The sequence below is a fragment of the Crocodylus porosus genome, unplaced genomic scaffold (genome assembly GCF_001723895.1).
Source record: "Crocodylus porosus isolate Cpor-Errol unplaced genomic scaffold, CroPor_comp1, whole genome shotgun sequence".
In the NCBI taxonomy this organism is placed as follows: domain Eukaryota; kingdom Metazoa; phylum Chordata; order Crocodylia; family Crocodylidae; genus Crocodylus; species Crocodylus porosus.
Window position 1 is genome coordinate 55,771,000 of NW_017728906.1, and position 15,548 is coordinate 55,786,547.

At 38.6% G+C, this 15,548-nt stretch overlaps 1 protein-coding gene across 2 annotated transcripts in view; it reads right to left on the bottom strand.

Moving 5' to 3' along the window:
• Window positions 1-15,548, bottom strand: part of IL1RAPL1 (interleukin 1 receptor accessory protein like 1) — a 1,334,031-nt gene that overhangs the window by 1,188,748 nt on the left and 129,735 nt on the right. For both annotated transcript variants that reach the window (XM_019529151.1, XM_019529150.1), the window contains exon 2: window positions 2,024-2,129. In XM_019529151.1, the coding sequence (XP_019384696.1) occupies window positions 2,024-2,105 (82 nt within the window). In that variant the 5' untranslated portion in view covers window positions 2,106-2,129. The remainder of the gene's footprint in view (window positions 1-2,023; window positions 2,130-15,548) is intronic.

Below are 15,548 nucleotides of genomic sequence, written 5' to 3' on the forward strand. Positions count from 1 at the left end.
GAAAAATAACTGAATACATTTGCTTATGGTCACAGAGAAAATTGGGACTCCTGCTATACAATCCTATAGCTAATCAGTAGCTGAAATTGTTTTCCACTTGGTTTTTAGCTTAGTTCTTTCTCCATCTCCTCATAGTTCCCCAGGACTACAGGTGTAATCCCAGGGTTTTGTCCATGGCAGGTGTCAATCTATAGTTTTATTCTTTATTGCATCAGTATGTCATTGTGTCATGTTTCACTAAACTAAGGGATATTTTCTTACTTTGGCAAGCCAACATATATCTGAAAATTAAACATTTTGTTATCTTGTATTGAAGAGTCAGGGGGAAAAGAGAAATAGACAAAAACAAACTGATGAGACCCAAGGCCATGCCAGTAATAGATATATACAGCTCAGCACTGAGCGTAGTTTAAGTGTGTGCCTGCAAAAGTTAACTTTATGCCCAACAGTAATTGAACTCACTTAAAATGATTGTGGCTAAAGTATTTGTATAGACATGGGAACTAATAATAAAAGCTCCAAATTCAAAAGCTTCCAAAATACATAATGGTCTAGGACAATACTCGAGGAAAATGTTGATGTTGCGTGATCAGGATACATTTGTAACATAATATTAACTCAATCATTTTGCACATATTTAGTGCATCTTTTTTTTTCTTATAAACACACTGGATTTTTTTTTATTGCTGTCTTCAGCATCATAAAATATATGCTAAAGCAATGAAGTGAACTATTGGGAGCAACCCTAAATTTGTATCATCTTGGCTTCAGGATTGTAACACTACTAATTATTTGCAATTTCTGATCAGTTGAATGAACTAAGATTTCATCTCCTTCATGGTATATCACCACAAACCAAAAATCTATCTGAAGCTTAATGATTTACATCCATTCTCTGACTTAAATTGTTGCTCAAAAAATGAAAAGTTCTGTGCCCCATTTCTTCTTCTATTTTTTTCCCCAAACACGAAGTGATTTCAATTGAAGATACAGGTTCCTAAAGGAGGACAGTAAAATCATGAAAACTACCTTAAACATACACTCCAAAACTAAAACAACAACGCTCCCCACAACAAACTCAAATGAACAAAACTTCTCCAATTCTTCATTGAATGTGATTTTAGTTAATATGCTATGACTTCGGTACAATACAGTAAGACAACAGCTCTCACAGTTATGGGCTTATCAGGTATTCATTTTGAAATTACATCTTTAAGATTATGACTAAAAGCAAGAATATTGTAACCTTATAAAAATGACAGGCAAAAATCCATTATCATAATATGCTAAAATGTTCTTTATTCCTACCATATACCAACATGCAAATAGCTTGCTAATACCATGACTCAACACAACTTGGGAGAAAAAAAACATAGAAGACATAGAAGGCATTTAGGTTTTAAGCAGCACAGGGAAAAAAAATTATCAGTATTCGTTTTGGTTTATTAACGCATTTATCCACTAGTGAACAGGCCCCTCCTAAGTCATATGCTGCCACTTATTATTTCTTGTGGTATTGAATATAACATACTTGATTCTTTTTCTTGATTTACAGAATTCAGTGTTATAAATCAAGAGAGTCTGAGCTCCATATATAAAAAATCTTGTTCTTTACAGAACAGTTCTGTACAGTCACCAAACAAAAGCAACCGCAAATTTAAACACCAATTGTAATATTGCTATTCTAAATAAATAGCTATTATCTTCAAGTAGGAACAACTGCAAACAGCTAAGGCATTAAAAACAGTCTTAGAAAGTAAGTCACCAAATTGCCTTAATTGGCATTATGTCATAGCCTGCTACATTTTTTCCATTCAAATTAAAGCAACACATAGGCTATACATCTATTGAAGCTACCTTGTTAAAACTGTTCTGTAGTGTTGTGCTGATTTCAAAATTTGCTTAACCACAGTGTAGAAAAAGCAAGAAAACTACTTCTTACTGTATATGTCCAAGTACTAAACATGCTTTATAGCCCGAATTGTAACCACAGCCAGATGGAAAATGGAGAAAATCTACTTACCTGAGCCCCTTTTGGTTACAACTTTCAAGCTCTGAGTAAGAGTAGCATACAAGAGAATCAAGTGTGGAATAGGAGCTTTCATCTTCCAGCTCTCAAAGGCTGTTATCTAAAGTGCCAGGGAAAAAACAAAAAACCTGTAAGTATATTAAAAGCCTCATTTTTTATGTTTTCACTGAAACTCTTTTAGTAAATAAATTATAAAAATGACACTATAGAAATGTCAAAATGTCACCTCAGTTCAACTTTTGTGGTAACATCTTGGCCTAAAACCAAAGACAATTTATTTAAAAGGGAGAGGGAAAGGGGAAGACAGAAAGAACTAAAAACACTGCAAAACCCTGTGGCCAACAATTTTTTAGGTTTAGTCCTGGAGTTGCAACACCATTGAAAAATGACATATTTGTAATGAAATTGCATTGCATGGATCTAGGTATCTGTTAAAAACTTCTGGCCAAGTTCTTTCCTGGGCCAAACTCAGTTAAAGTTTATTCCAACACAGAAGTTGATCCTTTTTCAATTCAACAAAATATTATTATTTGCAACCATGTCCAACCACTACTCCTTATTTTTAGAACATTAATGTCCTGAGAAAAAAGAAAGTGTTCCTCAGCTGTTAATTTTGCTTTAAATTTTACAACATCAAAGAGTCTTTTCAAATCAGCCTGGCCATCTTCCTGAGAATTGTAACAGGGATCTAGAAGAAACTCCTAAGAGCAGCTGTATAACCCTTCTGACTAAAGTACACTGAATAATTGCTAATAGTGATTGTCTCCATTTTACAATCTTATTAATTTCAGTGGGAATCAGGAATGCATAGGTACAGCAGAATGAAACCTTAATTAAGTTAGTGTTCATTTCTTCAAAGTTCATACTGAGGAAGCTCTCTAGAGAATAATTCATCCTTACCTGTATGACATGTGTATGCATGTCACTCCTTTTATCCCCAAGCCTCACAAAACACGCTATGCTATAAAAAAGTAGCACTAAGGTGCACTATTTATTCTTCTCATCCTAATAAACAGTGAGTTATTCAGTTTCCTATTTCTTTCAGCTGAATTCAGTTTTATGTAGAGCAATGCTGCATAAAACTGGAACGTATTTAATACTGTCTCAGATATTACCAAGAGGTAAAGAGAATGACAGTGGTGGACAGACCTGATCCCTGGCACACAGATTCACATCTAAGGATCATATCTTGCTATTCCTATTCAGTGAAAATTCCACAAAGAGAACTCCATACAGCTCTTTTAGCACTGGGGAAGATTGGCTCTGTGGAAATGCACTTTTATAATTAAAGTCCCATCTTTGTTCCTGTTCAAGACAATAGTTTTTGCCACTGATCTCAGTAATACAGCACAGAAAAACAGAAGTAACATTTTAAACCACAACTAAATGACATAGGCTTCCAGATCAAAGAATCCTATGAACTCTTTTAACTTAATGTTAAGTCAATATTGAAAATGGAACTTGAACTCCTAAGTTACTTAGGCATTTTTAAACATTCTACTGTAAGATGTCTGTGTCTTGAAGAAAAAAAAAAGTGGTGAGAAAGGCTTGGAGGAAACACAGCATAAAGGAGCAAAGTTTCTTAAGGAACAGAGAGGTATTCATTTCTAGCACTGCAAATGTCTGGAAAATACTGCAAATATCTGAGATTTCTATAATTGCAGATTTACCAAGTGAGGGAGTATATGGGAGTTCCAGCCTGCAGGGCTCAGCACAGACATTATACATAAAAGTTTAAGTGATCAGAATCTGGTTTAAACCTGTAACAGAACATAAGTTTAGTGCTCATAAATCAGTTTCAACATGGCTCAAACTGGTTTAAGATAAACTTGGTTGAATGTAGTATCAGACTTAACTGATTTGGGTCAAACCAGTATATGCAATGTCTGTTCCAGCCCTCTTTCTGGTTTAAGTTAAATCACAGTCCCTCAGCATCCCACATGCTTTGTAGCCCTGGCCTGGCCTGGCCTGGGCTGGGCTGTCTTCTCCAGAGAACATGACTGGCCCTGCCCCTTTACTCCCTACCCAGAGCTCCAGCAGAGACTGCATGCACAGCAGGGTCTGCCTGGCTTCCTCCCAATCCACCCCCCGACCATCGCTGCTTGCTTAAGCAGGGATTCCACCCCCCCATCTCCCACAGCATGGACCCCAGACCTTCAGACCCTAGGCATGTGGTATGCTAGCTAATACTGAGAGGCATCTGTGTGCATGTGTCTTCAATTTCATTGGGACAGGCAAAGAGAACAGTGTCCACGTAGGGCTTTTTGGAGCTAATCAACAGGTCAGATGGTAATGTACCTCCATCCCTTCCTTGGAAAAAGAAATTTAAGAAGAGCTTAAACTAATGAGAGAGGCTTTTGTTTTATTGATGGGGTGATAAATACTGTGTTATCCATCCCTGCTGGCTCCCTTGCCTGCCAGGTTTGTAGAGGGTATGAAGAAGCAGGGAGAGGGAGATTGAAAACTCAGTATCATCAAGAGATGCATGCACTGCACACACACACCCCTTCACCTCAGAGTGCTAGCCCAGGGCTGGGGTATGGCAACACTCCCACCCCTTGAGCAGCAAGCAGGGAAAAGCCAGGGACAATGCAGGCAGGGTGGGGGTTTACACCCCTCCCTAATCAGAGCATTCTGCTGAGGCCTGGCCATCCCCCACCCTTTCAGCTCAGCATTGTAGAAGGGAATGGAGGGCTGCTTTAGCACCCCCTCCAGCTTCTAACCTAAGCCACTGCAGGCATGCGCCTGTATTTCCTCAGTGCAGAGGAAATGTCTGCCCAGTTGCAGATTGGTTCAACCTAGACAGGTTATACCAACCTGCAAAGATTGAATCAGTTCAGGCTCAGGCTTTTTGAATGTCTGTCCCTAGTCCAGATGCCCCACTCCCCTCTTCCCCACACCTTCTCCACACCAGGGTCATTTCAGTCTCAGGCAGGTAAGAGAAGCAGCTGCTGTTATACCCCTCCCAGCCCCTGAGAGGAGTAGTGTGGTGGGGAAGGGCCACAGACCAGGTGATACTATGAACAATTAGAAAAAAGGTCTAATCAGTTACCTAAGTATAGAATTAAGGTCTGGTAGGATATCTGTGAACTAGATTCAATTTTATGCTGACATTGTCATAGCTTTAGATTTTAGGTCATGATCTTTGATATTTATGATTTCTCGTTCTATTTTACAGGTATAAATGAAAGCTAATTACCCAGGGGTAAACTGTAAGAGTCACATGTAAAGCACTATGCCGCATAGCACTGTAGGCCTGAGCCAAACATTTCTGAAATCAAAATCCCATTTCTCAGTCACTGCACTAACTGATGCTGCAGGAAATCTTGAAGCTGATATCTTCAGCCTCCAGGGTACCAGTGAGAGTCAGCCCCTTGCTCTGTGTGAGCCTAATAAATACTGTCCAAAGAACAACAGGATCTTACTATGCACTACAAGATCACTAAATAAATTCTGGCTGTGAAAATAGCTCCAAGCACATTTTCCTATGACCATGTAGCTAAAAAAAATATTTCTTATTAGAAAAGAAAATGTAAAAATATATACTCAGAAAGGAATCAGGCAATGTTGAAGTTTGAGGTTATCAAGGGAGGCATCAGTAAATATAATAAAATGAATGCACAAGGGATTCAATGAACCAAGGTCCTCTTTGGTGCATTTAGATATGACCCACTGACTTTTTGAAGTAAACAGATAATAAAACTTTGCAACTGCACAAAATCTTTCATATGAAGATTTATGAATTAGTTTGAAAGATAAGTTAACCTTCAGAAAATTACTTGGAACAGAGATCCTTCTAAATCATATAACTATTTGGTAGGCACCCTGCTCTGCCTTCTGGTAGCAGCCAGTAAGCTTGAAACACATTTTAATAAATGGCAAAATATAAATTTCTCATAAAAAAAACAAGACAAGAAAAAATCTATATTGTTGGGGAAGGAAACAATATATATATGATCAAAGATTGAAATAAGAAATGTGGTATAAATGTGGCTGTGGTTGGCTTTTGGTAAATCCAGCTGGAAAATGTTTCTTTTAATAAAGATTGGATCACTCAAAAACAGTAAGTCTAAGCATATCCCATATCCATAAATTCCCTTAATTCATACATGGAAAACCCTGTTCAGAGAAACTTTTTATAACTAAAAGTTGCACAAGGTAAGCAGCTTCAAAGTTAAGGCTTTTCAACAGAATACAAGTTGCTTCATAACGTGTTTATTATTAGATTTTACTTCCCTCCCCCTTTTAAGTTAACATAACATTTAAATAACTGCCATCAATGCAATGTTAATATGTAGAATTCCAAAGACTACAAAGTCAGAAAATTAAAAAAAGAAAAAACAACAAAACACCCTGTAATTAACTTATCTAATATTGCAATATTATCTTGTTGATATTTTACACACGATAACTTCCTCCTTTTTCCTGTTATGAGGGGAATTTTTTTTTAAAAAATTAGAAAAAAATATATAATGATTGATCAAAACTGAAGCTCTCATTAGTTTTGGGCATGTCCCTGGGATGTGAAAGTTTCAGATTGCATTCTTTGCCTCACCCAAAACATGCACTATGCTCTCAACCCAAATGAGTGCCATAACCATTGGCTATTTTGAGGTCAGTCTTTCACACTCAACATTTGTATGGAAAACCCAAGATAAGTGAGTCATAGAAATATCAATATTATATCAATAGGTTACTTGCCAAAAGGATCCCCACAGTAAGTACACAGCAAACTCTGCTACTCCTTTAATGACTAGGCCAGGGGTGCTCAACCCCTGGCCTGTGGGTCAGATCCAGCCCACGGAGCCACATTGTCTGGCTCATGGTGCTTTCCCTGGAAATTTGGCAGTGGGGGAGTAGTAACAGCAGTAGGAGCCCTACAGGCCAGATAGGATGGCCCTGCACACTAGATTGGACATGTGGGGCCAATCAGGGCAGCACAGAGTGCTGCACGGCCAAATAGAACCAATCAGGGTAGTACGGGGTCAATCAGGGCGGAGGGACGGTAGGTGCAGGCCTAAGCAGGGAGACACAGAGCAGCATGGTGCTGAGCAGGGCTGGGCAGAGGTAGCACAGGGACCAATCCTGGAGATCGGGACCCAGTCTGGCCCATAGACTGGCCCTACAAAATTATCCAGCCTATGAGATTAAAAGATTGAGCACCACTGGACTATAGCATGTCAATAAATTATCTTGAAACTTCAATGGAAAAAATGCACAACTTGTGCAGTCTCATTCTCTAAGAGTTAATGAGCAAGAAACCCTTGTTACCATAATTAAAATGTTATATTTATCTTTTAAAGACAAACACAGCATGGCATCACTAAGCCTGGTAATGAGGACAGCTTTCTTTCTGAAATATGTCTTCTGAGGAAGAGATTGTTTTAATAGTAGATTAATAAGCATAAAAATATTTAAACTTAAGCAAAACGTTAAGCTTTTGAAAAATCAAATTTTTTTTTCTGACTGTCACAGGTTAGCAAATTATTTCTAGTCTCTTCCACAGGATTTGTTTTTGTACTGCTAGTGTCTCAAATGACATCACTTTTGAGAAGGACAGTTGCCTCTAGCAGGAAGCTCAGACATGCCAATGATAATTATGAAATTAGCCAGTGTTTCTCACATTGTATTAATGCTGACATAGGTTTCTTACCTTATAAACTCTTAGACTGCAAGATTGAACACAGTCAGTGACCTGGAAAATGCAGGCAAACTCAGAACTAGGAATTATTTGGAAGCTCTATAGCTGCTTAATGTCAGAGTCAAGAAGATTTCTCTCTTTAAGGACTGCCTCCAAAGCCTCACAGTTTTTAGCAATGGGGACTGACAGTGACTTCACTGGAGGAACTGTGAAACTCAGAGCTGGTTACAAACATTTAATAGAATCAAAGAAAAGTAGGGCAGGAGGTCATCTAGTCAACCCCCCCTGTTCATCAAGACTGTTTACTAATTAAAATTAAAATTATTTTCACCTTTATTTTTTTTTTAAAGTCTGTTTTCTATGGAAAAAATCACAATGTGGAAGATTTTCAACCAATTTTTTTGTAGTTAAATTTCAGCCCCCAGATCTAAATTCTCCATGCAGAAATTAGGTGAATTTTGTTCATTTGCTTTCATCAGAATGTTTTGTTAGGGAAAATACCACACTTTTTTTCAACCAACTCTATTCTATAGAAGGGCTGAAGAATAATACATAAGAATTAAGGAAGACAGTTCTTCAGTCACCTGTTGTACTCTCTTGGTGCCCAATCCAAACTCATTCAATCATTACAAATCTTTCTTTTATTCCCTTTAATGACTTCAACAAGGTTTTGAGCTCCTCCTTTAAGCAATAATGAAGCGCTGGATCAGACTAGAATGCCAACTTCTGTCGCACACTTGCTAAATTTTTCAAAATAAGTACCTTGTCCCTCATGGAAGGAGAGAAATCCTGCTGGAAGTCCCTTTAAACATCCTTACATTTACAGTTTCATCTTTCTTTAGATGCCTTCTCAATATTTGTCTGTGCCCTGATGCCTACAAAAACTTGACAGATGCTGGACTGCTGATGTGTTATGGGGTACTATGGGGGCTCCTGTGTTATGACTTCTTGCTTGTAAATCTATGATTCCTTATACTTTCCTACATATATATGGTTTCTCATCTCATATTTTGATTGTAAGCTCACAGGGGTAGTGATTTTTTGGATAAGTCCAAGCCACCTCTGTGATAATCCCAAAACCATCATCAGAAATAGTAAGTTTCCCACCAACTCCCTCCCACTCTACACTTGAAACAAGCTAAAAAAACCCCATGCACTTGTTGATGAATGCTGTCAATGCCTCACTTAACAGCATGTCTGAGATAGGGATCCTGACCATGTCCTGGACCACACACTGCAAAATAATCATAGAATAGTTGAGATGTGTGGCACAAGAAGAGTGGGGTGAAATGGGGAGAGGAAGCTTGTTTCTTGACAGTGGTCATATGATTACCACAATGACAATATAGACATACCTAAGTTCCATATTTGTACAATATCTATCGCAGAGGACATGGTTCCAAAGTATTCCTGAGTATAGTACTAAATGGATAATTTATGTATTATCTTAAGCAGTTTTTTGTTAAGGTCAACATGGTTTTTAATGACAGAGGAATCTAAGTAAGGCAACAGGTGATCCAGAAGATTTTTTTCATTTCCTTCTGCTACTTCCTGTTGTCCTCAACAGGAAATAGCTAAAAATTTCTCTTTGGTCCTCGTGGATTGTGGACTGCTTATTTAAGTTTGCTCCTGTGAAGTTATTAAAGGGTTATGATTTTAAAGGGGAAAAGCATATTCAGTGGCTTTTAATTGTATTGTTTTAACATCAATATGGCAATTATTTGATGTTCCTTACAGGTACATACAGACATTCACTGCAGCTAACCTAGGTTTATGTGGCTTACTCTAAGCTGTCTAAACTGAAACTGTCTAAACTGAAACTCTCTAAGCTGTCTAAACTGAAACTGGGAGTGGCAAGCTGCCCAGTTGGGGAGTGGGTCAGGGGGCTAAAAGAGCTTAATCAGGGCCAAGGCATAGGAATAGCACAGTCCTAGGTTTGGGGTGAGGAGCTGGGATTTTCCAGCCCAGAGGCTGTGCTGAGAATGTGTGCAGGCATTTGCTAAATAGGGTAAACCTCTTTGTAGATCAGGTTAACCCCTTCTCAGTCTCCTGAGGTGGACTTATATTGGCCACACCATTTTTTGGCTGAGTTAAACCCTGCAAATTCCTGCATGAGTGGATATTTAGATCAACCAAACCCTGGTTAGGTTGATCAAAATGCAACACTTGTACATATCCTATGAGACTATTGTAAGAATCCCTTTTTAACAGATGAGTACAGTATTAAATTCTTTCCCTATATTCTGCCACGAAAAGTAGTGAAATGATCATTTCCAAGCAATATGGCCATTTTAACACACAACAAATTTGAGTCAGCATAATTTCGAAACCATGTGTCAATTTGTTTTCATGATCTGCTACATTAGTGTCCTGGAACAGATGAAGAGCATTGATAGTATTAAAAGTGACAGTTGGAAGAAAACACATCTGTTTCAAAGAAAAAAAACAATGAAAATATATCTTTCAAGAGTTCCAAAAGCAAAAAACATGAGCAACTAAACTGTCAGACAGGCATGAGAAACTAGAAGTAAATGTAATGAAAAGCAATACAAGGTTCTAGGCTTTTCTTGCAAGTCATCCATACCTAGCATTCTTATCAGCACTGGTATATAAGAACATTGCATAGTTTATGAAGCAATAAAACCAGATTACAGAAAAAACACTAAGGAATGGTGAGAAGTCATAACAATTCTATAAATGGTGGCAATCAAAAGCAAATATGCAAACCCATGGGTGCCTCCAAATGAGCACACGGCTGCAGGGGCATGTGTTTTCTGTGGTACAAAAAGCAGAGATACGTATTTGTGCTGCTGATTTTTGTCTTCAGGCATACCCTTGCATGAAAGCTCCCGTGCACGGTAAATTGACCCAGGTAGGGTAGAGGAGGCTGGGACCAGCACCTGCACTGGCCCTAGCAGCCTTACTTGGGGTCCTGGGGACCTCACTGGATAACCCAATGTCAAATTTTGGCACTGAGCTATAAATTAGCAGTGCAGTGAATGGGTGCACATGTGCCATGTGCAGTTTGCAGCACCTAAAAATGGTTAGAGGCTCCACAAAGAGCATGTGCACACTCATCTCAATGTGGCTCATTTGGCTACATGGGATGCAAATCCGAACCTAGCAGACTCAAGTTATTGGCATTTGGGGAAGTTCCTATTTAACTTCCTCATCTCATTTGTGGCCATGTTACTACTTTCCTTTTTGATTAGATTCCATAATTTTTCATTAACCTTCTGAAAATTATATAATATCTTAAGAAAAGAAGGTTTATAAATAATCATTATCATTACTTGTACTATGACCTAAAATACACATAGAGGACAGGGCCTCACTCTGTAAGGTACTGTATCCATATCTCATCACAGATATCTCAGATAGTGACTTATGCATGTGGAAAACATGATTTTTATTATTGTTATTTTGAATGAAAGTAAGTTAGGAAATATGCAGTACTTTGTGGAATTGTTTTAAAGGATAACACAATCCTAGCTACCTACTTGGAAATAACTAAACAGTTTGATGCCTGGCTCAGCGCTTGTTTTCTCACCCTTAAACTCATCATATAAGACAACCATGTCAGCATTGCCCATGCAGTTAAGGTGATAGCTATGAAAACATGACATGCTTTGTATACTGCTCATAGTGCTTAATACATCCCTGCCTACTTTACTTAGCATATCTCATATGTGGTATTAGAACATGAGATTTTTGAACACTTTGACCAGTCCATTAAAGGGCTGCACTGAGTAACTTGCAAAAAAACATTCAGTAGCAACACAGAAGGAGGCTGTGAAAAAATAGCTGTTGTAGCGGATTCCAAATAACAAAAACACTAGGCATTGTATGCCTGAGTATCCTCTAGAGCAACATCACCCTACCATACAAACAATGATAATATTTGTCCCTCAGTTCCACCTGATGTTATTCAGTCTACTGACAGATTACTAAGAGCAAGATGCAGCCATGTGTGAGTGTGAGGTGGCAAGAAAAAATTGTTCCCAACTTGCACAGTCCCCCCTGATTATGCAGGTGTATGAGTGGAAAAGCAGGCACTGTACAGCCATTACTCCTTATGTGAGTAAGGGAGCAGGGAGTGGATTAAACAGTCTCAGCCTCCCAATGCACCAGACAGAAAAACTGTGTTGGTGCAAAGAGGCAGGCAAAGCACACTCTGTAAAGTGCTGCAGTGTGTTGTTTGCCTCCTAGCACAAGCCAGAAGTGAGGAATAAGGGATTCCCAGTTCTGTCGCCTTTATGCCAGGTTAGGGCATAAATCTCACTCTCAATTTAAGAGAGTGAGTAGGATTAATGCAAGCATACAATTGCTGCTGCCTCTTTCAATATCTGCAACTTGTAATCACAGAGCAATATGAATCGGGAACTAGAGAGAAAGAGTTGCAAAACCAGTACAAAACCCAACCTTCTAGTCTATTGTTTGCCATGAAAACTGCAGATTCACTGTGTGAATGTGTGTTGGTGAAAGTGCTTAACAACCAATGGATTAAAGGGGAGGAGGGAGTGGGGGTGGGGAATGAAACTATCCTTTCCCCCCATGATGATGAAGAAATTTGTCACTAAGGCCCCAAAGAGAAGATTAGTATACAGTTGAATATACTCCTCAAGGAAAATAAGATGAGAAGTATTTTTCCCAACCATTCCATTAAAGTTTGGAGGATAAAAAAAAATCCTATTCTTCATTGGCTGAAATGGGTATCTTTTCAAAAACAAAAGAATCCCTTACCCATTCCTGAATAACCAGTAGCCTAGTGGTCAGGTCACAGATCCAGAAATTTCACCTTTGACAAAACTGGTATATATGTTCTCAAAAATCAGTTCAATGTAAGCAAATTGCTACTGTCCTACCAAAGTGCTGTGTCAGAAACATTCCTGACCAGCTCTGTCTTCCAGCTTTTTCTTAGGAAACTAAGTGTTCTCCTGAAAATATTAAATATATGCCAATCCTCCATACTCTATTTGGGCTATAAACACCCATCTCTGTGATATCAGTATTCCTCACAGAATTAAATATACATTCAGCAATTATTTACTGGCATGAGCATCATTCAGAAAAGACAGATTCCCATAATCAAGCTCAGCGTAGTTCCCTGTGGGAACATCTACACATGCAATTAATGTGATGTGATAAAAACTGGAGTAGTTTACACTAACATACACTGCTCCCACATGCAACATCTACATTTGCTCCTGGGACAGCAGCGCTTTGACCTGGGACAGAGCAGCCCCAGGCTAGCAGCAGGCTTGGGGGAGTCAGTCCTGGACTCCAAGTGGTGGCCCTGGGTGGCAGAGGGTCATGAGAGTACTGAACCTGCAGAGCTGTGTGGCTGGCTCCCCGATCCTTCTGCCAGCCCAGAGCTGCTCTGCTTGTGCTCAAAGTGCTGCTGTCCTAGTCACTGTCCACAAGTGCATTGCAACACAGTAAGTGACTCTGTCATAAAGTAGTATTGTCAATGAGTTAATTTATTACACCCTAATACCAGCTCACTTGCAGACACTGATGCTTTACTGTGGCTAATTAGTCAACTTGGCAGTAAAGAGTATGTGTAGATGCATCATGTATGAATAGTTTACTCCCATCTCTTGTCAACAGAGTGATACGGTAAATATCCAAAAAAAATCAGAAAATGTAGTTTTATTTAACAACTGTAAGTTTTAAGGGAAAATCATTACCATGTTTGAAGGATCTGATATAGCCAAAATGGAAAAACATAGTTAGAAATGTACCATCTACCCAAAAAGTATTCAAGTGCCATACTTCTAGTAGAATTATAACAGTTAAAAGGATCCTACATAGCTCAGCTAGCTTTGAATATTTCAGGAACTGGTAGTTTTTGTTTTTTTGTTTTTTTAAATCATAGCTTCATGTCTTCCTGAAGTTTATATCTTGGCTTAGAGATAGTGAGAGTTTTGAACTATGATAACAAAAAGATTATATTCTTTCTGATCCTTGCATGTTCTTTTTCTGTGATATGACTCCAAGTAATCTCTCTTTGTTCCCTTTTATATGGCCTACCTGCCTTGGAAACAAAAAATGTCATAGTTTTGTGCCAGCAAGATATATATATACCTCCAACAACTGCTGATTCCTCTATAGAAAGATCACAAGTCAAAAGCTCTACTTAAACAATTCTCCATCTTTTGTTTAAAAGATACTGTTATATAATTTATTTTAAAAAATGAGTCTCGCCATTCTTTTTTTCCTATGAAATGGTCTTTACAGGGCTACATGTCTGAATTAAATTTATGATAATATTTCCACACGTAGTACATTGGCTAACAAAACCCCAAGCTCACTTTTTTCTTGCTTGTGCTCTGTAGGTTAAAATACTCAGTTCCCTGTTTTTAGGATGGATGCCAATAGATTAGGGATGTTATGATGCCTGCTTAGTCCTGCATCAAATTCCCTCCCTTCTCTAATTCTTTCCTTACCTCTCTCAGGTGAATTGAATTTCTATTTTATATTGCACCTCACTTGAAATGACCTCACTTAACTTTTCTGTCTTCCTTTTGACAACTTGAAAACCTTTATGATAATTTTTTGCCTTCCTTGCTTTGCCTTCCTTTGTTACCCTGCCAACTCACAGTACTCCCCCAAACGATAACTTGCACAATCATAAAGGAATAGTGGCTCTACCCACATAAGACATAGACATCTCTGTTCATTGAGCCTTTATTCACCATCTCAATAAAAGTTAGGGCAATAACGTAGTTCACAAATTTGCCACAAATAAGGACTTGAAAGGAACTGCACTCCCCCCCGTGGGTGACTCAAAGAACCATAAATCCTTCCTTGGGTCAGAAAGAAGCTATTAGCTTGTAATGGAAGGATATTTTTCTACCCAATATACAGGCTAAGACAACAGCGTAACTAGAGGTAAGTGAGCAGGACGCTACTCTTTGCTACAGCAACAGCGTCATGTTACTGTAGCAGTAGCAGCAGAGGGCAGGTAGACAACACAGAAGCAACAGCTGGAGTCTTTGAGTCCCTGAGGCAGGTAAGACAAACAAGCTGACACCTCTGCCCCCTTTGACAGGGTTTTAACCTTATTAATTATACCTCTAAATTAAGGCTACATGAGTAAGTTTCCATGGTCTAAGCTGGGCTGTGAACGTAAAGTGCATCAGCTTCTTTACGGTAATTGCTTGTGTACGCATTTTCACTGTAGTAAGCATGAGGTGGCTTACCTCCAATGAAACTACATGGCATTTACTACAACATTAAAGAATACGCAATTGGTAATGTGCCGTAAATTTATTCCCTTGCTTACCTCAGAGCAACTTATCTATGTGCCCATAGGGGGACTATAAATTTAGTACGTTCTTGTTTAATAGATTATCCTATGTGGGCACATCTACATGAGATGCTTAAAGCACAGGAGCCTAATAACACTGTGCAATAATGTGTCACAGCACAGACAGTGCTAATACACTACTGCACAGTAGTAAGCTACTGCACAGTAGCATCACTAAAAGGGCATTTGGCAGTGCTACTGTGCAGTAACTCTAGTTACTGTGCATTTAGTACTTCATTAAGCATGTACTAAATTAAATGCACAGTAACTGCTGTGCATTAATGAATGTCTAGACACACCATGTAAGTAAAAAATCACATCCACTCACCCTAATAGAACCCCCTCCTACTTTTTTGTCCCTGTTTTTGATACAGAGCCAACACAACTGAGCATGATTGTGTTGGTTCTGTGAATAGGAATATGCACAGTGTAGAAAAGTATATATGCCAACAAATAGAAAAATCACATACAAAACTACACATATTGGTTGCTTCTCTCTGCACCCAGACGCACACAAGCATCTTGTCCTGGGTTATTCTGCCATGTACTAAACAAAGTTTAAATCC